This window comes from Meleagris gallopavo, chromosome 7 (genome assembly GCF_000146605.3).
Source record: "Meleagris gallopavo isolate NT-WF06-2002-E0010 breed Aviagen turkey brand Nicholas breeding stock chromosome 7, Turkey_5.1, whole genome shotgun sequence".
NCBI lineage: Eukaryota > Metazoa > Chordata > Aves > Galliformes > Phasianidae > Meleagris > Meleagris gallopavo.
In genome coordinates, this window is record NC_015017.2 from 21,571,688 (window position 1) to 21,593,629 (window position 21,942).

The 21,942-nt window shown below is 37.4% G+C and overlaps 2 protein-coding genes across 8 annotated transcripts; one reads left to right on the forward strand and one right to left on the reverse strand.

The window, feature by feature from the left end:
• The first annotated feature begins 7 nt into the window (after window positions 1-7).
• On the forward strand, window positions 8-20,588 carry FASTKD1 (FAST kinase domains 1). 7 transcript variants are annotated; one of them, XR_002116731.2, is made up of 16 exons: window positions 9-161; window positions 1,543-2,039; window positions 2,374-2,442; window positions 2,769-2,894; window positions 4,140-4,532; window positions 5,692-5,802; window positions 6,422-6,553; window positions 7,511-7,997; window positions 9,620-9,734; window positions 10,229-10,357; window positions 11,087-11,218; window positions 12,119-12,232; window positions 12,529-12,670; window positions 13,689-13,803; window positions 14,744-15,484; window positions 16,609-17,055. XR_002116731.2 is itself a non-coding variant. In XM_019617179.2 (16 exons), the coding sequence occupies exons 2-15, from the start codon at window positions 1,705-1,707 to the stop codon at window positions 14,831-14,833; spliced, it is 2,490 nt and encodes an 829-aa protein (XP_019472724.1). In that variant the 5' UTR covers window positions 9-161; window positions 1,543-1,704; the 3' UTR covers window positions 14,834-14,853; window positions 20,567-20,588. The 7 variants fall into 7 exon arrangements, 6 of the variants coding, with proteins under 6 accessions (XP_019472725.1, XP_019472724.1, XP_019472722.1 ...); XM_019617179.2 differs by lacking the exon at window positions 16,609-17,055 and adding an exon at window positions 20,567-20,588 and having other exon boundaries at window positions 14,744-14,853; XM_019617177.2 differs by having other exon boundaries at window positions 14,744-14,853; window positions 15,349-17,055.
• On the reverse strand, window positions 16,828-21,393 carry LOC116216843 (kelch-like protein 41; the record flags this gene model as incomplete). Its single annotated transcript, XM_031554298.1, has 5 exons — window positions 16,828-17,779; window positions 18,906-19,052; window positions 20,097-20,282; window positions 20,945-21,052; window positions 21,143-21,393. Coding segments are annotated over 5 exons (804 nt in total), but the record flags the coding sequence as incomplete, so codon positions are not given.
• Window positions 21,394-21,942: the final 549 nt, after the last annotated feature.

Genomic DNA, 21,942 nt, shown 5'->3' on the forward strand with positions numbered 1-21,942 from the left:
AGCGCCGCGGGGCTGAGGCCGACGCCGTGAGTCGGGCTCGGAGCTTCCCGCTGCCCCCCTTCCCCTTACACGCCGACGCGGCCGAGGGAGCGCTAGGCTGCGGCTGCGCGGGGCCGCTCTCCGTGCTGCCGTATCGTCAGCGTGTGTCCTTGTCCTCCTCGGTGAGCGGAGGGTTTCCGGGCTTTCTGTAGTTTGTAATGCAGTTTTGAGAATGCTTTTTGCATTTCCACTGATATTAAATGACTTTAGATACCTTCCTGTGCTTTTAGTTTATGTTCTGCACAGTAAATAGAAGTAGTTATTGAGGGAGGTATACATTTCCTGGCTTGAATCTGTGTGCTTCTAATTTTCAAAACACTTGGCATTTTTCTTGGTTTTTTTTTTTGTTTTTGTTTTTGTTTTTTAGAAGACGTTAAAATAAGTTACAGCTTAAAATCATGTAGATTTGTGTCAAATCCCTTCCATCTGCTGAATACTTTCCAGAAAAAGCAGTGCTCGGAACCGGCCTGCAGGTTGTTCTGCATTGCTGTCCCTGCTCCCAGCTGCTAGCACAGGGAAGAAGACGATTCACTCATTCTGACAGCTCTGTATTGTGGCCTCTGTTTAAAAGCCATTGGTACAACCACTGATGATTGCTGCTTGTGGCTATCATCACTAGGCATGTTTGGTTCTATGCATATGCATCTATGCGGCGTTTGTTGATAACTTGAGAAATGTGGAGGATTGGCAGTCTTGTAACAGCGGTAAGCTTAGGACTTAAGATTTTATTGAAGATTGCTGGGTTGTGATTTAGCAGTGGCTTGATCGTCCTTTGGTCTGTGTTTCACTTTGTCTAATCCACTTTATGAAATCTTATAAGAGGTCCTTCCTAATTCTAACAGCGTGTATCTGTGTCATTAGATGGAAAGGCCAAACTTCTTCTGGACACTGCATGGAATAAATAGCACCACATAAATTTTCCCAGTGATAAATTGGATAAATTTCTTTGTAAGCACAAGGAATGAAGCAGGCAGAAGCAATAAAAGCAGCCTGTAAAAGAGGGAGTAGAAGGCAAATTCATTATTAAAAAATTACTTACTGTGTAATAACTGGAAAATGTGTACCTTTTTGCATGCTTTCATTTTGCACAGGGAAAAAAAATCATGTTATGAGGCATCATAAGTTAAAATAGTTTGGAGCTCAGGAGCTTGTGCTCACTCATGCTTCCGTATGAAGGCAAGTCTCAGTGACTTGTGCTCTCCTTGCACGTGAAAAAGCCCATCTTTGCCTTCTCAATATTAGCATGGCAGCACATGCATTTTTGGGGTAGCTTTTTAAATATGGAAGTATTTTTTAAATTTATTTAGAAAGTTATTACCAGAGGTAATTATTAGCCTTTTCTTAACACTTCTGGGTGTTTTGATGTTCTTTGTTCACTCTCAGAAGAATTCAGAGCATGGTTTTTTTTTAAGCTTACATTAACTACTACATTAAAAGGCAGATACATCGATTTTTAGCTAGGATTTATGACTGTGTAACTGCTTTAATTCTGTCTCACTACAGGTACCTCAGAACTGAGTTATCAATATAGTAACCACACAGGATGAAAAGAAGAGAAGTGCCCATTTTTCAGATGCCCAAGTTTCTTCTGTGAGACAGTGCTTTGCTGTGAAAAATGAAAGAATCTTTCTAGACACTGTTAAAGTAGCTGATGGACTTAGAAAAATGCTTTGTTTGAGGCAAGTTTGCTTGTCTGCATGGAGACATTACCAAGCCCGAACTCTGAGCAACGATCTGCTTCTGAGCCAGATTAATAACTGTACCCATGAAGATGAAGTGTTCAGCCTTGTTGGCAAGAACAAGGCCAGGCTTTCTGAAAAGCATGTGGGAATTGCATTGAATGTGTTATGGCAGTTGCAGAAGAAGAAGCCACTTCTCTTAAGGACTTCTGACTATGTAAGAAATCACTCCCAGTTTCTAACTCTTTGCTTTTTAGCAGAAAACAATGTAGAACACATGGATAATGAGGCAATAGTGGACACTCTGTATAGTATACTGAGGTAAGCAGTATTAAGTTGATTTTCCCATCTATGTATTGTGCATCTGGTAATAAGAGGGGAGGGTGTTTTTGGAGTAACACTCCAGCTGTAAGGAAATCTAACTTCCTGTGCCAGATCCAAGCAGGGTTGATATGTTTTGTACTCCTGATAAGTAGAATTATGATTATGAATGCATAAATGTTTACAATGTGTTTTTGGGTACATTTGTTTGATTGGAAGGAACAATAGAAAGGTAAAGCATGATAAATAATGGGAAGACATTTTTATCTTCTATTTATTTCTTTTAATTTCTTAAGCAAACTTTCAAACCGCTGTGTCTTTGACTTTTCTGAAGGCTCAGTGTGGAAAGCCATGATTCCTTGGCAGGAGTGCTTGTTACAGAAGCGTGGAAAAGATTAGAAAGGCAAGTACTGAACTAGTATGCTTTGTGAAAAGTGTAAGTTGTAGGTGTGGTTTGCTTCACACAAGGTTATCCTGGCTTCTTAAATAGTATTGACTTCTGGGTTGTGTAGGGTTTTGTACAAGCAATATGCTTCCTTGTAAAATACCTGAGCATTTTGTCTGAGTTCAGGATATCACTATGTCACAGGAAATGTGTAAATATTTTGTTCCCGTTTTGTAATTTGAATGTTACCTACAATTTATATAGTTGTTGAATTAGATTTTTGCTTTCAGTTATTCACTAGAAATAAAAAGTAAATATTCTGTCTTTGTTTGATGTCTTCACAGCCTTAGTTTACCAGCTTTGTCCAAATTTGCACTGTGTTTACATAAGCAGCGCAGACATTTTAGTCCCCTAACTGGTAAAATAGCACATCTTGTGGACATGAAACTGGATTCTGTGCAGGATATAAGGTAAGTGTCAAAGTGAAACTGAGTAGTGTGGGAAACAGTATGTCACAATTACTGTTCTGGGTGAGGGGGTTTTTTTTTTTGGTTAAACATTTTCAGTTTTTCTCAATTGAAGGTTAATTCAGTTTGGGCTTTGTGGAAAAGATGTGATTTGTGCATTGGTTTTCACAAAAAAGTTTACTCAGGTTAAAACAATATCCCAATTACTTTTTGAAGAATTTATTTGTAAACAATCTAAGTGCCTAACTAAAACTAATGTTTCACTTAAAGTGGAATAAAAGATATTCCTTTAATCTGATTCTAAATTTCTTCTGAACTTTTCTGAGAATATACAGGTCAATTCACCAGATGTCTGTTTTCCTTGAGGCTAGTAGTTTCTCTGTTATGACATGATGAATAGTGATGAGGAATCTTAAATCTGTTTTTATTTATCTTCAGAGCATTTTTTGTCAGGGTGAATCAATCAGTTCTTTTGCTGAGGTGTCTGTTACATTATCCTGATGCTAAAATTGAGTTAAATCATAGAATCACAAAGGTTGGAAAAGACCTCTAAGACCATCCAGTCCAACCATCCACTTGCTGCCAATATTTCCCCGCTAGAACCATGTCTCTTAGTACCAAAGTAGAACCCTAGGCCAAAAAGTCCAAGTTTATTTTTCCTGCCTCTCTTCTCCCTGGGCCATTATAGCAAATGCTGCTCTTTTTCCCCCCCTGCCTTTTCCAGCACCATTTATTACTATTCCAGTCTCTATTTATTTATTTTTGGGCACACAGAGCCAACTTATGAATTTAACTGAATGAGACCGCATTTCTTTGCACAACTGACTCCCCTTTGTCTGAAGTTATCCTGTTAGGAAGGGATTTTTTTCTTTAGGATTGATGGCAACTCTTCTCCCTGTTCTGTCTCCTGGCAATTGTTTGGGTTTCTTTAATTTTTCACTGAAGATTAAAGATCTTTTTGCAAATTTAAATGAGACATGTCAGGAGTTTGCCTTAGGCAAGCACTTTTACACAAACAACTTTGTAAGAGTTAAAAAATCCCAATCATTTCAGTAATTCTCTAAAAGCAGAATTTTTAAGTTATTGGAACAAAGGCTTTTTGCTGAACTGTTTTTTGTACATTAGATTGTGAACAGCCAGCAACATCCTAACTAACATTCCTTTATTTGGCTAGTTTATTTGAGAAGTCTAAAATGTGTTACTTAACCATGTTCAATGTGTAAGCTTAAAGTCTCTTGAATTTTTTAGGATCTTGTCAGTTTTGATGATCAGTATATCTGGTGTCATCTCACGGAGTTTTCAGGACCGATTACTACAGAAGGTAGAACAACTACTGGGAGAAGAAGTCCACTTCAACTACGCCAAAAGAATTGTACAGTTTCTTCAACTTAGTAAACTGATGTATCCTTCTTTGCTAGAAAAATGCAACAAGATTTTCTTAAAAAGCACCTCTCACCTTGATTTAGACAACATTTGTCTTATTTTTGGACTGTATGAGCAGCTGGGTTTTGACAATGCAGAGTTCCGCTTGATTGCTAAACAGCTGCTGTCTGAATCAATAGATGATTACCATGATCCTGAAGCCTTTGCAAAATTATTTTTTGTTCTTGGGCCTATGGCTGGGTCCAAGATAAGAGAAAGGTAAGATTCTTAACAGGTATTGTTTTTACATAGTCTTTCACAGAAATTGAAAATCTGTTGGTGTTTTGGGGAATTTCTGAGTCTACCTATGACATCTGATGATTAGGTTTTCTACTCCTAACTTTATAGCAATGAATTGTTTCATTACAGAAAGCACTTTGTTTTGTGTAGGAAGTTGTATCTAGTAACTAAGGTGCATGGGAATACTGTTACTCAAGACCATCTTGTTGCTCTGTCTCCTATTATTTCCTTCCACTGTGGATAGTGGTAACAAACTTTTTGTCTTTTTCCTGAGAAATATATGTAATAGTGTGTATTACATTTTTTCCTTTTAAGATCTGCAGTAGCTGAAACAATTGGAGTCTTGTCCTATCCCAGTTTGGTGTACAAAATCACAGAATTGTAGAGGTTGGAAGGGACCCCTAAGGTCATTGAGCCCAAACCCCAGATCACTGAGTCTGGCCCCTAACCACACCATATCCAATATGAAAGGGTGGCAGCAGGGAATCCTCCAGCATGAATTCAGCAATCGGAGCCCTGTATTACATTGCAGATCTTGGTCTGCCTGCATTTTTTTGTGCCACAAAATCCTGGTATTATTCATGGTTTTCTCAAAGTCTTAGGCAGAATTTATTGTATTAGTTATGATTAGCAATGTTTTCAGACTTTACTTCAGTAGTATTTCCTTCTCTTCAAATCTTTGGATATTCTTTACCATAACTTACACAATAAATTATTTTCCTTAGAATAAGTTTAGCCAGTTAAACTGGCCAAAACCTTTTCCCAGATCTTTTTGTCTTTATCATGAAAGTCAAAATGACGCAGCACAAGTTATTAGCCTTATTTGGCCCAGAATCAGTTCAATTCATATTTGATTTTGTGATCTGTAGCTTGCTGGTTGGTGGTGAGTTTTTATTTTTGACTAATTTCAGAAGTGTTGGACTCAGTGTCCTGATTTAGTACTTTTGCATCTTTGTCTGTGCCATGCTGTTCAGAAGACTGGTTCACAACATAGAATTATCTAGTTGGGGAGAATCTGTTTTCCTGTATTTCCTGATTTAGTCTGTTGTTCTTTCCCTCTTCAGACAAGGAATATTGTTACAATCTTTGCTGTGACTTTTCAGCAGTTTTTGGAAAATAAATTCTTTCTTCTCTTTAGGTTGCTAACAACTGCAGCACTCATCGCAGAAGGATTTAGCAGTCATCAAGCATTAGTGATACTGAAGACAATGCAGAAAATGAAATGTAGACATTCTCATCTGCTTGAAAAGTAATTTTGTAAAGACTACAAAGTAATTGTGTTCTATAGCTTATAGATTACTTTAATGTATTAAGAAAAAATATACGGTATCCTTCGGGAGTGGAGAGTGTGTCACCTACAAACACATGCACTCTGCATATAGTTAGCTGTTACAGACTTTAGAATACCACAATTTGACCCTGAAGTGATTGAGTAATTCAGGAATTTCACAGAAGGGCATTTCATTTCTAGCAAGTTATGGTAATATAGCTTTTAGCTTATTTACTATTATGTGATCTGTTTTGTGTAAACTTAGCCTGTGAGAATTACTGTATACTGCTGAGACAAATGAGAATGTAGTAAGTTGCAGAGTGTATACCCTGTCTGGCTGTCCTGTTACTAATGTGAGTTGTTTCTTCAAAAGTTATTGTGCCCTAACTTGAACTACTAAGTCTTAAGAACTTAAGCCAGATTCTCTGCAATTGTAAACTGAACAACAAAACTGAGATGGAGAAGAGTGCAGGTGTATATAATTGTCTATTTAGTTACTGTGCAACATGGGGAACCCCTTCTTCATTTGGGGTGTTGTGTTCAGCAGTATCTTTTGCATTAGCATAATACCACATCATCTTTTTCTGTTTGTATTCAGAATGGTTTCTGTTCTGCACAGACACTTGGATAGCTATCACGTATCGCAGTTGGTAAAGTTAACACAGTGCTTGGTGTTGTTGCATTGCCATGATCAGGAGTTGTTTGCCAAGCTGAAAATGTTGTTATTTGGGTAAGTGTTTGTTTTTATAAAATTCGGTGTCTTATTTAATTGAAGTATTACACAGTAGTCTAGTTAATATTTTAAATGACAAGCTAAAATATTTGTTTTTCTGAAATACGAAGAAGTAACAAGCTATTACAATGATTTAATTTGATCAAACACATAAATCAAAGGATATGAAATGGGTTTTGTTTTGGCTGTAGATCTAGTAGTATCTTCCAATAAAAGTGATGCCTTTTAAAACATTATTTTTCCCCCTCCACTGGCTACTGCAACATAGAGACATTGAATAGAAAATTTTGGCTGATACTATGTAGGAAGGGCATGTATTAAGCTCTTCTTTGATACTTGAAGAAGCAGTCAATGAAAAGTAAGTAAGGATATCATGGTTGGAACAAGTGAGAGTACAAAGTAGAAATACTCTTCTACAGAACAAAGAACTTTCTAGTTAGTTCTCATTGTTGTGAAGAGATCTGCCACCACTGCTTTCACTTTTTGTGGAAATTATCCTTGACCTAGGAACCCACAAACTGAGTTAACAAAGGGCAGATCTTCCTTAGTGAGTGCTTCTGTGCTCTCAGTAACACTTCAAGCCTCACCAGCTAAGATGCTCACTGTCATCTTCCTCTTTTCGATTTGAATGTTAGAAGGAAGAAATTAATGTTGAAATAGAAAAAAAAAAAAGTACAGATAGTCACTGTCTGTGTGAATTTTGTGCCACTGATTTTGTGTTTCTTTTATTCCTGAAACAATGTACTACTCTTGCCTTTTCGAATAGAACTTAGATGCAACACTGCCTGTGGCAGGGGCTTTGGAAGTTGATGATCCTTGAGGTCCCTTCCAGCCTAGGCCATTCTGTGATTTTATGAATTTGTTTGCTGTCTAAAAAAAAACAAAACCAAAAATAAGCGAATGTTTGCACTCTGTCAATATTGATGGCCTGTTTTTCTTTCTGTCTCTTTTCAGTTTTCTAAGATCTAGTGTCATACCTGCTGATACTGCTGCAATAATTCGCACACTGGCCATGCTTCCATCCTCTCAAGTGGAGGAGATCATTATAAACAAAGCTACAGCAGTTTTACCTCAATGCAGGCTCCAAAACCTCAGTTGCATTGCTACAGCTCTTGTCAAATGGAATCATTATGACAAGTTGCAGTGGCAAAACACTTCTGAGCTACATGTAAAGCTTCTGCAAAAACTAAATGACTATGGATTTCAGAGACTTCAGGAAGCCAGGAACTTAAATCTCCTGTTGGAAGAACTCACACATGTGAATGGAGAGTGGTTGCAGGAAGTCATTAGTGAGGAGACTGTGGCTGCGTGTCGACGTTTGATAGATCAAGTAACATGGGCAAATATGTTACAGTTGTCTATTTTTCTCGTAAAAACAAACCATCGCTGTCCTTCATTACTTGACAGAATAGCATCTGTGACTGTTCAAAATATAAACAAGGTATTATAGTTTTTCTTTTAATCTACTGTGTAAGTTCTTCAATTAGAAAAGGACAGGTTAGTAGCAAATGGGATAGAATTCAAGCCTGGAAATCTTGACTTTTATGGTTTTACCTAGTTGTTTGTTTGCTTCTCTTGAATTTTGATTAAACATATAACTTTTTTTTTTTTAAAGTGAGTTTACACAATTCACCTTTTCAGCTCACTTGAGCAGTTTTATGTACAGCAGTTTTTTATTGGTGGAACGAAATTAAAATTATGCAGATTTGGGCTTGGCCTCTGCTTTGGGAGTAGATATTTAAATTACTGTAGCTATCTCGTCCTTTTCCATGATGCACACAGCTTATAATGGCTCTTGCGTTGGACCAGAAGTCATTCTAGCTCAGAATCCAGGCTTTGACAAACGTGAGAATATGTGGTTTTGTAGCAAAGACAAATGAAGGTTTTGAGATCATCTCCCTGGAACAGCCTTTCACAGATGCTGAGATTTTCCAGGCTAAAGTGGCCTGTAGATAATTTTCTTTAATAGCTGTTTTTGAATCTGTCCTATGCTTTTTTTTTTCTGGATTTCAATCTGCTAATTTTTCATGCACTACTAGTGATTTTTATTTTTGTTTTTAATAATGTAAGAATGATTGTTTAAACACATTTCCTTTCATTCCTTCCTTAAAACTGTTTACTGAAATTTTCCCTACATGTCAATTTATATTAAGAACTGTGTTCAGCATCTCCATGGATATGTGCTAAAAACGGTTTGGTGTGGCTCTGCACAGAAAGGTACATTCCTAGAACTTTTTCTTGTTCTGCATCCTTCTTCAGTTGGCGGACTTGAATAGCGCAGTGCTAGGAGCGCTGAACAGTTCTCCTGAGCATTGAATTAATGTTTTTCAGAGAAAAATCCACAGTGCCTCTAAGAGTTTTTTCACTGTAACTCTTTCAGCACTTGTCTTTCTCTTTGTCCACTGAAAGCTGTTTTACTTCCACATGTTACTTTGCACTTTCTTCTCCTTACTTTTCCTTTCTTAAGTTCCTGTTCAGTCAGCATTAGGTCAAATGGAATCCTTTGTGTTCAGGTTTTCATTTGATCATATTAAATATTCCTTTTACCTCTTTACAGTATAGTCACATTGCATGGTGTATATATTTTTTGTTAACCATTCTTGTGTGGATCTCCTCGATAGCCTGAGTTTTTGGTCAAAGACACTCTTTTCTCAATACGTTCTCCTCCTTCCTTCCCGCCCCCAAATTAGGAACTCATGTAAAAGACATTCTATTTTGTCTTGCAACAGTGTAGTTCATAAAACAAACAAACAAAAAAAAACATTGGATGGGAAATCTTTTAAAAATCTTAAAGTCTAAGCACATAGTAGCACTTGGATCACCTTCATCTAACAGCTTTTGATTTTTAGCCATAGTTGCAATTTTAATGACTTGTGCATTTTGTTATTTTTATGTTTTTATCTAGGAGAAGTTGAAGACCAGAAAATAACAAAAACAGAAAACCCAAAAAAGTCCTTCATCATTGAGTTTCCATATTCCGAATAATTTATAAAATCCTTTTTACTACAAAACAATTTTAGAATACTTTTCAACGGCTCAACTTAGGATACTTTTTTTCCCCAGATCCACCCACTGGAAATGTATTTCATTGTCTATCTTTTCTCTGTTCTGAACTATGATCCTCCTGCCAATGAAGAGTTCTTTCAGAGTTGTATCCAACATCTGACTTCTAACTTGAGTAAGTATATTAGAGGAACATGGGCTGAGTGCTGCTGAAACATTTTATTTGTACTGGACAAAACTGTGTGTATGATGGCATTTTTTAAGCCAAGTGAAAAAACGTGTCTGTGTGCTCTGTGAAATTAAACATATATTTCTGTGGGGTTTTCTGGCTTCATTTCACTCTTTACAAAGTACTGTTTGTACAGGACCAGCAAACTATCTTGAGCATAGTATAAAGAAACTGAAAAGTCTGATTAATGTACTGTGCTGTCATTGAAAATAATTGCTTTGGCATTCCCCAAAGAATCATTACTTGAGAGCAGGACATATTTTAGAGCTCACCAAAAATGCCTAAGTTGTAGGGGAAAATGTGTAGATCTATTGTGGAGTTAGCTTTTTTTTTTTTTTTTTTTTTTTTTAAATAAGAGAGACTTGGGAAGCAGAAAAGCATTACAAAAATCCTTTCAATGCCCTGTAGTGTAAATATGGATTTCTGTTTCATTTGTAAAGGTTGTTTTGAAACTCATCACTTGGTGCTGCTGGGTTACATTTTGGCAGTGGCTGGGTATTTTCCTCCAGCTCTCATAAAGACAGTATTTGATGTTTCGTTCCTAAGCAGATTGGATGCTCAACTTGAAGGTAAATATCTAGCTCTGATGAATTGGGTTATGTAACATTTGGTATAAAATGGAATTGTGGTCATGTATGTAACTTGAGAAGTAGATTGTACATTGTTTGGTCTTCTGGAAAGACTGCTCTGTATGATCTAGTCAGTATTTGAATACTAAAAGGGAAGGAATAAACAAAATCTATATTTTCGAAGTACTGGCATATATTACAGATGATGTTGCCAAATAAGACAAGTTCACTCAAAAAAAATTGTAGTTGATTTAATGCACTTGGTATACTTAATTTTAATGAAAATAAAATTACCTGAAGATAGTACTATTATAAGAAATTGTTGCAGTCCAAAGCTCAAGAAATAATGTGGAATTCTGGTCTGCAAAAAATGTGTCCCACTGGACTCTACTTCCTAAATAAGAGATTGAATGCTTGTTTGACTGTTCCCTGTCCTTGTTTGCTACTGATGTGCTGTTACCATTTTGCCATCAAAAGATAAACGATGAGAATTTAAATCACTGCTTTCTTCTGTCATGCTATTGCTCCCAATATTGAGCAAAATTTATTTTTATTTTCTTCTGTCAGGGATTTAGTGAAGCCTTCTAAAATTGTGTAGCATGAATTTTATAAATGCCATAGTATAAAGCTATCTTATTTTTAGTAAATGATTCAGAAGTATCCATCTAGTTGATTATAATGGGTTTTTCACTTTACAGTTCACACTTTTTTTTATGTTGTTTAATTTAGTTCTGTCTGATACCTTAAGGCAGAGGGTCCGCTCACGGCTTATGAAACTGAACAGAGCAGTCTGTCTGGAATGTCCGGAGTTTCACATCCCTTGGTTTCATGAGCACTATTTCCAGCGTGTCTTGTGTAAAGGTAAGTCATTGAGGAGAGCTGCCCTTGTTATTATAATAGTCTGTTTTCAACAGTCTGCTAGGCAGTTGTTCGTGGACACTTAATAGGTGCAAAACAGCAAGGCACTTCTTCCCAGGAGAACCGATATACTTGAGAGGAGGTATTTATATGTAAGAAATACGATTTAAACAAAATACAGCTGGTATATATGACATGGAGGATGGTGTAGGAATTGGGATCATCGAGATTGTCTACTGGAGGAGATGCTGTGTTTTCAGAATGGAACACTTTGATGACTTAGCCATTAGGAAGCTAAACTGCTGTCATCTTCTTCAAAAGAGTCAAGGTCCATCAAGGGTGTGAAATGGAGTGGTCAGGTGTTCAGTCTCATAGATGTAGCAGCTGAGAACTTTCAGAACAGCAATGATCTCAGGAAGTCTAGCTGATGCAAACACAATGTCTCCTCCATTAATTCTTACGGTATTAATTCTGCTTTGCTATCTGTCAGACTAATCTGCTTTCTAATCTATGAGACTGAAGATGTTTAATGGAGCAAGGTATTAAACAATCTGCAACACATGGAGAAATAACAGCAGACTATGCCTGTAATGGATGCAAAATTATTAAATACTTATTTAACAGTCTAATAAAAACAAAATTCAATTGATTAAACTTGCAACCAAAGTGCTTGTAGGAAAAAGGAGGTGGAAATTCTGTATTTGCAGTTTGTGCTTAGTAGGTACCTTTCACTTTCTACCCAAAATATGATGATGCGACCTCTGAATTGTGATGGAATAATACCAAGGATCACTGCTTTAATTCAGTAGGCTGGCTATCAAAAGTGCAATGTCACAAGGTACTGTTTCAGAACTTCAGCTGTTGTGTATTTTGACTTATTAATTCTTTGTTTTGTCTTTGTAGGCATTAGCCGAATAAATCCACTGCGACAGCATTTTCACAGAATGCTGGCAGAGATCTTAGGAGGAAGCCATTATGCAAGAGTATCTGTTCTCACACCGTACTACTATGAAATAGGTGAGAAGTTCCAACTTCAAGGATTGTTTTGGAGACTGCTGACAGCACTAGTGTCACCAAGGGCTGGCAAGGCCCTGGGGCTGTCTATTTGAAGGCCACAAGATTCCACAAATAAGAAATACCTGTTTTGGCGGTTTGTGTAGAATACACTTTCTAACAGTTTTGCATAATTCAGGTACAAATGTTGGATACCTTTAATGATGGTTGTCACTTAGTTTTGTCCAGAAGCAAACACTGCGCTGAACAAACTGTTTTCCCTTTTTCTGTCTGTTTTCATCTGTTATGCTTTCTCACAGATTTTGAATGCATTCTGGATAAAAATAAAAAGCCTCTTTCTTACATGACTCAGAATATACTTCTGGATGATTTGAGTGGAATACACTTGAGACATGACATCAAGGATGAAGAGAGAAAGGCATTGCCACAAGGGGCTCAGAGGTTAGTACATGGAATTCTTACACTCTTCAAGCTTTAGATCATATTCAGACCAAATTTTTGTTGTTTATGTCCTAAATAGTCGATGGAACACTTGGGCTATTTATTTTTCTATTCCTTTTTCTAAAAACTGTATTAGATTTAGCCTTTCTGTGTGTAGTGGTTTGACCCTAGCCAGCAGCTAAGCTTCCATCTACTCACACACTTACTACTTCCAGTGAGATGGAGAACAGAATCTGGAGGGAAAAAAGAGAGGGGAAAAAAAAAAATCTCTTAGGTCAAGATATAGACAGTTTGATAAGTGAAGAAGGTTTGTTTTTTTGTTAAATGAAAGAAAAATCAAGTGATGGAGATGCAGCCACTTATCACCAGCAGACCAAGTGCAGCCAGCTGCCAGGCAATGATTAATTTGGAAAAAAAGTTTATTGAGGAGCATGATGTTACATGGTATGGAATACTGCTTTGTCCAGTTGAGGTCAGCTGTCTCAGCTGGTCCCTTCCTAACCTCTTGCCAAACCCAGCCTACGTTCTGTGGGGGCAGAGTGAGACGCAGAAGGTCTTGATTGCTGTGTAAGCAGCATGTAGTAACAGACAAAACATGGGTATGTTATCAACACTCTTTTGGCTACCAGTCTAAAACATGGCACTGTGTTAGACATTACGAAGAAAATTAAATCCACCTCAGCCAAATTCAGCACAGTAGAGCAGATAGAGATATACTTGAAATGTGTATTTTATGACATTGGAATACTCTGACCTCTTCTAACGTAATCCTGCTGGTTTTGCTGGTTTTGCCATTTGAACAGAGCAGATGAAAGAAAGAAGTGTTCTTCCTAAAGTTCAAGTATCTCCAAATAGATGTAAGAAAAACATTTTGTCTACTTTCAGGGAGTTGTTTAATTTTCTTTGTCTATGAACTGTTAGATTTATCTTGCAAAAGTCTTCCTGCAACTGTCAATGCTGAACTAGAAATTTTACTTTATCTGAAAGTAAGTACACTTTTTTGTTTGTTTGTTTGCAGAATTGCTTTGGAATTTCTTGATTCGAAAGCTTTTAGTAAAGATTCACGCCACCTGAAAGGAGAACCTGCAGTGAAAAAACGACACCTGGAAATACTGGGGTATCGGGTCATTCAGGTGAGTAGCCAACAATATTTTGTCTTCTGTTGAGTTGTGTTGGTTGTGCAGATTGATGGATTTTCCTTCCAACAGATTTAAAGACAGTTTTCATCTGATAGTTAAAAGCATCTACTGAGTGAGAGCAATTTTTTAATTTAGAGGAGTAATTTCTAGCAATTTATAGACTTAATAGAACTTAACATCTCTGACAGCAGCTGCAGAAAAGCTGGAGTCAAAAAGTCCTAGTGTTACCTCAGTGCAGGCAAACTAGCAATCTGAACATAGCCTGAGTAAAGGAGAAAATATGAAACAGGAGTTTCAATTCAGCAAAGATTTTTATATGAGAAAAAATTGAACACACTCTCATTGCACACACAGAACCAGTTATGGCAACTTGAAGAGGGTGGTGGAGGCTGGCTGGTTGTGGAGTGGTAGTACTGTGACTGCAAAGCTAGTGACCAGTGTAAATTCCCACTCAGGAGCACAGACATATTAGGGGACTCATGATGAATACTGATTCTCCCGTATAGATATATCAATACCTATATCACCTACTCTGATTTTAATGGGAAGCCTTCTATAAGCTTAAACTTTTTTGTTTGGGTTTTGTTTGTTTGTTTGTTTCCCCAAACAAAACAAACATCCTTTCTTTTATTGCCCTGACACGCCATTTCAGTTTGATACTTTAGCACAGCAAACTGGTGACCTTGGGTTTTTCTCTCTTAATGGGTTTCAAAATACCTCAGGTGAAAGATGGGGTAATGGAGTTGTCATAGCCTGTATTATATGGGTATCTGCTTTTCATCTCTGCAACTATTACTTTGTGGAAGCAAACTGACAGAAGGGAATGTGTGATAAAATATTTTAATGTGAAGAACAGTAGATCCTTTCTGTGGTGTAAGACTGTGACTTGTGTCAGGCAACATTAGCACTAAGTTTGTGTCACTTTGTTCTACAGATTCCTCACTTTGAATGGAATTCTATGGTTCTGTCCACAAAACCTGAGCAGCTTGAGTATCTGAGAAAACGTCTATATGAAGCTCAGTGATACCAAAGATTTAATTACAAGTAAATTTTTTTATACACTTTGTATAACATTAAACTTCTTGTAACCCTGGAATACCTGCTAAAATTTGTCTATGATTCAGCTGGACTAAGGCTTGCCATAGGGCATTAGGTGTCATGAGACTGGATCCTACATTTGTTAGGGGTTTTAGAAGGTTGGTCACAATATGCTACAAGATGTGATTGAGATGCATAAAAGCTCCCATTTCTGGAAGCTATTATTTAAGTATATGGATCCGTGACTGTTTTGCCATGCAACTGCATTATTACTTACTGAGATTTGACCAGATATTAAACTGTCCAAAGAAAGAGCTGGAAATACTGACTATGGAAGAGGAGGTAGCACATAGAGTGGAAACTATGCCTGTCCTCCAGCATGTGACAAAATGAGCAATAGGGATCAAACATAGTCTCTCTGTACTGTGAAACTAACAAAGTGAAATGTAGATTTACTAAGAATAGGACTGCTATTACAGCCATTCTGTTTTCGTCTTCTAGAACAGAGAGAACGTGGGTGACAATGTCAGGGGAGGGTGTGGTGAGGAACCTCCAGCTGCTTGCTTTTTCTACCCTGTGATACGGCATGTACAAAAGAAGGCTTGAATCCTCTGTAACGCCTTGACATACCTGAAAGGTAAAGTAGCTTGAGAGGTCTGGCAGTCACCCATTAACACTTGTGGTCCAGTTCAACTTGGAAGGGATAACTGAGGGATGAGGAGGAAGTACTGTTTGTGTCAGACATAGGTACCCATTAGTGATCGGATAATTTGTGAAAATGTTTGTAATTATGAGTTGGACCACTCCTTTCTAATAGCAATAAAACAAAATTAATCTGTGTAAGCTGCCTGTTCTGTAAATGAGTGCACAAAAGAACAAAATAAGGCAGAAAACTGAAACCAGAAATTGAGACCAAGAAAAGTCTTCAGAGAGTCATAAATGCTGCCTTGGTTATCAGTGGTGAAATTGCTTTATTTGTGGTGTTTTAAAACCATCAGCCAGTTACATTACCAGCTTCCTATGATCGCATAGAACTAGGGTTTTGTCGGGAGCTAGAAGATACTGGAATGTAGAAGGAAAAAGTGGAATAGCCAGGAGAACGTTAATTGTAAAGTAATAAACTGTAGGGTGGTTATACTATGGCAGATCAGCCCATTTTCAGAAGCAGCCATGTTTGGCTATAGTTCCTACTACCTCACACTGATTGCAACTTATGCCCCTGTTTCACATCTACAACATGCCTACAGATCTTGCATTTTTAGAGAAGCAATAGAAATTCTTTTTACCATGTGCTTCGAAGCTTGGGAGAAGTAAGCATCTACATTTCTGAATTGACCATTGTGCACCTGGCTTTGTTTTTTTTTGGTTCAAAATCTTGATAATAAGAGAAAAGTGTATTTTTTATTGACTGAATCCAAATGAATGCAGTGATGAAAAGCCAGGAAAAATAGACAGAACTGACCAAAGCTGCAGTGTTCTCCTGAGGCAATCCTCCTATGTGGGATGACTGAGAGTACTAGTAGATGCTTGTCTGCTTATGGTGATGGTGCTTCTGATCAAACTGACAAGGGATGAAAAGGGCTCTTGTAGAACTACGAGTGCTTTGGGGAAGTGCCATTGTATAGAATGAATACACAGTGTATAGAAGGACTGTATGCACATTATATTTTGTGTAAAATGGAGAAGATAATTATAGAAGTTAAGATAGCCAAAGGTGACCTTCAAGTCAGAGGGCTGTTGTGTGACCCTGCTTCTGTACAGGTGGGCATCATCTAGCAGCCGGAGAGTGTAAAACGTGACAGTGGCTGTAGCTGAAGGGATCATGCAGGGATGGTCATGGGCTTGAGGTGGACTCTGCAGTTCAGGTACATTCAAGTTATGTATGGATAGAGTTATGGTACTCACAATGTGGAGAGGATTAAAACTGACTAAAAGTGGATTCAGAAAGTGTATCTACACAAAATATAAGACACCATCATGTAATATTTTAACAGCATTAAAAACGAAGTTTAATCGTTACTAGTTAAAAGTTTAAACATTAAAATGCATCAGTTATTTCTTAGGTAGGTGCTTACTCATGCAGTTGTTCTAGCATTTTTCCATGAATGCTTCTTAATGGCCTCAGATCTCTGAGAAAACTTACCATTAAATATTTGCTTTGGAAATAAATACAAAAGCATAAAAAAATGGAAATCTTGTCATGAGAAACCAAAACATAATAGGCAAAGCTATTACCCATGTAAAATTCTCTTTTTTTTCCCTCACAGCTGCCTACTCTGGCTAAGGTTGGTGCTTCTGTTTTTAATATGCGCTTCAATTCCAGGCTACATTAATTATTTTTAGAAGGCTCCATTGGAAATATTTTCAAAATATGACTAAAGAATGCAGGAGTTGCATACATTGTTGAAGGGAGAAATCAGGCTGTACAAACAGCTGGTGAGAATAAAATCAGCACCTATTAGTTGTATTTAACTTAATCCATTCATTCTTGAGCACTGTTTTCAGATTAGCCACCACTATCCTGGACTGAGAGTAAGGATATCTAACTAGTTTTATTTTCCATGGAGTAGAAGTCTTCATTTATTCTAATCAACATTAATTAGAATTCTTCAGGATTTTAAAAGTTAGCAAAAATTCACTTCTTATTGATTAGCTAGTAAATACCTTAAGACTTGGATAGACAGATTAACTGTTTAACAGTTAACAGTATAACCAGTATGCTGCTACAAAACTCTGAACAATCTGGAGACGTTTTCATGCAACAAATTCAGAAGAGCCTATGAAAACTCCTGCATCATATCGAATTTTTCAGCATTTTGTTTACAGCTTCGACAGCTTGAAGAGATTTAAACGTGTAGCCAAGCAGGAAGCTCCAGTCGCATATCGGATCTCTTTCAGTATACCAATCCATTCCTTCTTTTCATCGTCATACCTGCATTTAAGAAAATAAGGTCAAAATGTAGCTTTGTTTAAGAAAAGGAGAATAATCCACAGGTTCCAAAGGCTTGTAGCAAGCTTGTGCTGAGCATTGCTACGAAAAGCTGCTTTTGTTCTCTAGAACTTAAGACATTCTTGTCCATGTGGGTTGACTTTTTCCTGAACCCTAGATCTCATTGCGGCCTGTTTCAAACTTCACTTCTATAAAAGTTTCCCCCTCCTGCAGATCCCTTCTAAATTTTTTCAAGTTTTTACATACGAAAGTGGTTTTTATGGGCATTCTTTCTATGGTTTTGCCACTTAGCACCTTCAGTCTAGCACAGTAATGGAAGAGTCACAGTAGAGACACAATATTTCATCACTCCTACTGTGACATAAATAAATCTAGCAGACTTCTGACTTTTCTCAGAACAATTACTCATCTGGCTATTAATACATATATACAAACTTTTCTGTACATGCAGACTTTATTGCATAAAAATGTCGTAAACCAGAATGTTTTTATGGCACACTTAAAAGGCTAAACCTGCCAACAGAGACAGCCACTTACTCTTTTACCACGTGTCACAGAATTGTTTGAGTTGGAAGGGACCCTTAAAGGCCACCTAGCCCAACTCAGTGCTAGGTCAGGTTGCTGAGAGCTCCATCCAGCCTGACCTTGAAGGTCTACGAAGATGGGGCTTCCACATATCTGGGCAATCTGTTACAGTGCCTTACCACCATTATTGTAAAAAAAAAAACAACTTCTCATGTCCAATCTAAATGTCCCCTCCATTAGCTTGAAACCATTTCCCCTTGTCCTACCACAACAGACCCTGCTGGAGGCAAGAGTCTGTCTCCTTTTTTTTTTTACAGCCCCTGCTTTAGATACTGAAAGGCTGCTTTTAGGTCTCTTCAGACTTCTCCAGGCTGAACATTAGTAGATTGAAGTAGTCATTATATCCAAATCTTGCATGCCTCACTTTCTGACAAACATTTTTATTTGTCAACAAGTCTTTGCAACTTGTGTTATGGTTCATTTCTGAAGATAAATGTACTACTACTGTTACTCCCTATTGTCTACAAACATCACTGTTCACTAGAGCTTTCTATTAGGAAGGTATGATTAAAGTTAAACTTACTTCCATATGTCAGTGACTTCACTGGGTGCAAATTCTTTAGATTCGAGCTGAATCATTGCAAAACCTCCAATAGCATACAAAGATCCACTTAAGGTGACTAAACTGATAGAACTTCGCTCCTGGGGAAATTCAGGCACAATTTCCCACCTGAAGATGGATAAAAAGAAAAACATACATGTCAAATATAAGTGAAGTTTACTAAATGGTTAGCACCAAAATACAGCTCTGGGTAATATAAATGATGTTTTTGAGGACTGACTGAATGAAACTGATTAGTAAAAGGAAAAAAATGCTGAGATCAATCATCAGTGAGTTTGTTTCTCCATCCTTGCAGGAACTTCATGCAGGAATGAAAGTCTTGGTACAATGGAATTACATCTATCTCCTTCCAGAGACCAGTTCTTACAGGTCTCCTCTTCCCACCATCACTGATATGCTTTAGGTAGTTGTTATGTCTCTTCTCCTATTGCTCATTTTTTCACCCCTGTAGTTTCCAAAATGAGTTTTCATTTCAAGCAGTAATTTGAGTAATAAGTGAATAAATTAATAGAGCTCATTAACATAATTTCAAATATTCTTCCAAGCCACACATAGGAACATACAAAACATACAGAAATTTCACTTTGAAACAATGTTAACATCAAAACTAGTGAGCTAATTTGCTTCTTACAAATGTGATTTGTCTGCAACAAAACAGTAAATGAGGACAATAGCCTGCAGATGTTTTCTGACCACAGGTTGCGCCTGTCTCAACAGTGGAAGAGTAAGAACGCACCACACATAATGATAACAAAATTACCTTTACTTTCAGTTGATTTCTATACAATAGAGTCCAAAGTTACCTTACAGAATTACTTGCATAATTCGTTTATCTATTGTCAAATGCTGTTAGTAGGTTTTTTTGGTCTTTTTAAAGTAGGTCTTGAAATTTAGTTTGTGTTGTGAGGTTGATGGATGCAATGCCACTCATCACTGTAGATATCACAACCAACTGTGTTTATTTACAATTTAAATACTTACATTAATAAGTACATTGAGGACCTCTTAAAAGTTAAGAGGTATCATAATGAAGTTTTGATAATTTTATTCTAATATCAGCTTCTGAACACCTTTGCGACCATCTCAAGATTTTAAATGATGATTTTAAATGATAAAACATTTGCTTAAAAACAGCTTGAGCATTGCACTCACTTATTTGTGGTCAGATCAAAAGCTTCAACAGATGAAGTAAGGCCTTCTTCAGTGACACCACCGGCAATGAAAATCTTGCCTTTATGGATGGCTGTTCCAAACATTGAGCGAGCCACTTTCATTGGAGCCAGGTCTCTCCAGTCTCCTTTCTTTGGATTGTATACAAATACTCTATTAGTACATTTCCTGGGGAGAAAAAGGAAAACTGTAATCATTTTTAATGAACTTTGGCTTCTTCCAAGTGAGACCTAGCTGAGGCAGCTTGTGCATGTTTCTGTGTTGTGCCCCTCTTCCTCTCCATCAGGTCCTCTCTCATATCCGACCTGGGGATAGACAGGACAGGTCTAAAAAGCACTTGTCACATCTTGTTCTACTTAAAATATTCACTTGCTTGAAGAAAATACCACCGCACACTGAGTAGCAGTAAAAGTCTTTTTTTTTTTTTTTTTGTTTTTGTCACACACATTTAGGTATAAAAGGCACTACAGGTGAGAAAAAAAAAAATGAAGAGCTGATAGTGTAGTTCCTTGGTATTTAAGCATTTCTGTCTGGAAGGAAATAACACTTATAAAGAGGATCCTCAGAACCGTGATGAACATGTATGCAGTTTCCCTTGGAAGTAAGTAAAATGGCTAAAACAACTATTTGAGATTACAACTTACATGCAGTTTTACCTTATTGAGAAAAAGATAGCCTGTAGACTGTAACATGCTGCCTTCTGCAAACTGCTAGTAAATTTAATGTAGAGATGTAAAAGAGAACAGCCTAATGTCTGAGTGAGGACATAAAATTATAAACGACCCATCAAATAATGTTCCAAATAATCATGAAAAGACTTAGAGACTTACTTATCATCAGTTTTTCCACCAAGAGAATATATCAATCCATTGTTTGAGATGGTAGCATGGCCGTATACTTTGATGGGTAGTTTTTTGATCTCACCCCATTTCATTGCCCTGGAACAAAGAATACTGCTGTTAGGCTCCTTCAGCTAACAATGGGCTGTATATATGTCCTCATTGGGCAGAATTAAATTTTAAACATACACAGGGTCATAGCACAATACTGAATCTAGAGACTCCTCATTGCGAAGGTCCTTGCCTGCAATTACATAGATCTTGTCGTCTGACTCTCCCAGCCCGAAGAGACACCTGGCTGACGGCAGTGGAGGAAGGGCAACCCACTCACCAGCAATGCTATCCAGCTGAAAAAGTACAACAGAAGTGTTATCAGAGGCAAGTAGTAAAAATTCACATGACAAAACTGTTCTACAAATCTCACTCAGTATCTCAACAGCTCAGCTGCTCACCTAAACAAGCTATCCCTCCCTTGGTGGAGCTATCGAATGTTAATTTTTACCCACCCATGCATCATGACGCTAGCTCCCAGCAAATGCTACACAGCTCTCTTTGCACCTGCTCACTCTCATTCCTCACAGAGTTTCTTTGCTTTTTTAAGTTCTTCTTTGTTTAAAAGTTCTGCACTCTGTGTTGGAAAGAATGTTTAATTCTTCCTGTCTGAAGCAAACACTTCAGCCATTCCACAACTCCACATTGAGCAGGTTGTGCTAATTGCTACAGTGAGAGATGCCAGACATTATTAACAATCTCAAAGCGTTATTTAGCAAGTGGCACAGATGTTTCTTGTGCAATCCCTACAGCAAAAGAGGTGATGTTTCATCACAAATAGCTGCAAAAGTTCCTGAGACATCTTGATAAGGACTTCACTCCTAAGCAAAAAGAGAGGCAGTACAGCTCCATTGGCAATACCATCGATGTCATCCCTACTGAAATACTCCTAAGATGTATTGAGGTGAAAACACCAAAAGACAAGCAGCAGGAGGGCA

Coding starts and splice junctions, on each gene's coding strand:
- FASTKD1 (XM_019617179.2), top strand. CDS start 1,705: ATGCTTTGTTTGAGGCAAGTTTGCTTGTCTGCATGGAGACATTACCAA. Junction 2,443..2,768: donor GCGTGGAAAAGATTAGAAAG/GCAAGTACTGAA, acceptor ATGTCTTCACAG/CCTTAGTTTACCAGCTTTGT. Junction 13,804..14,743: donor TGGGGTATCGGGTCATTCAG/GTGAGTAGCCAA, acceptor TTTGTTCTACAG/ATTCCTCACTTTGAATGGAA.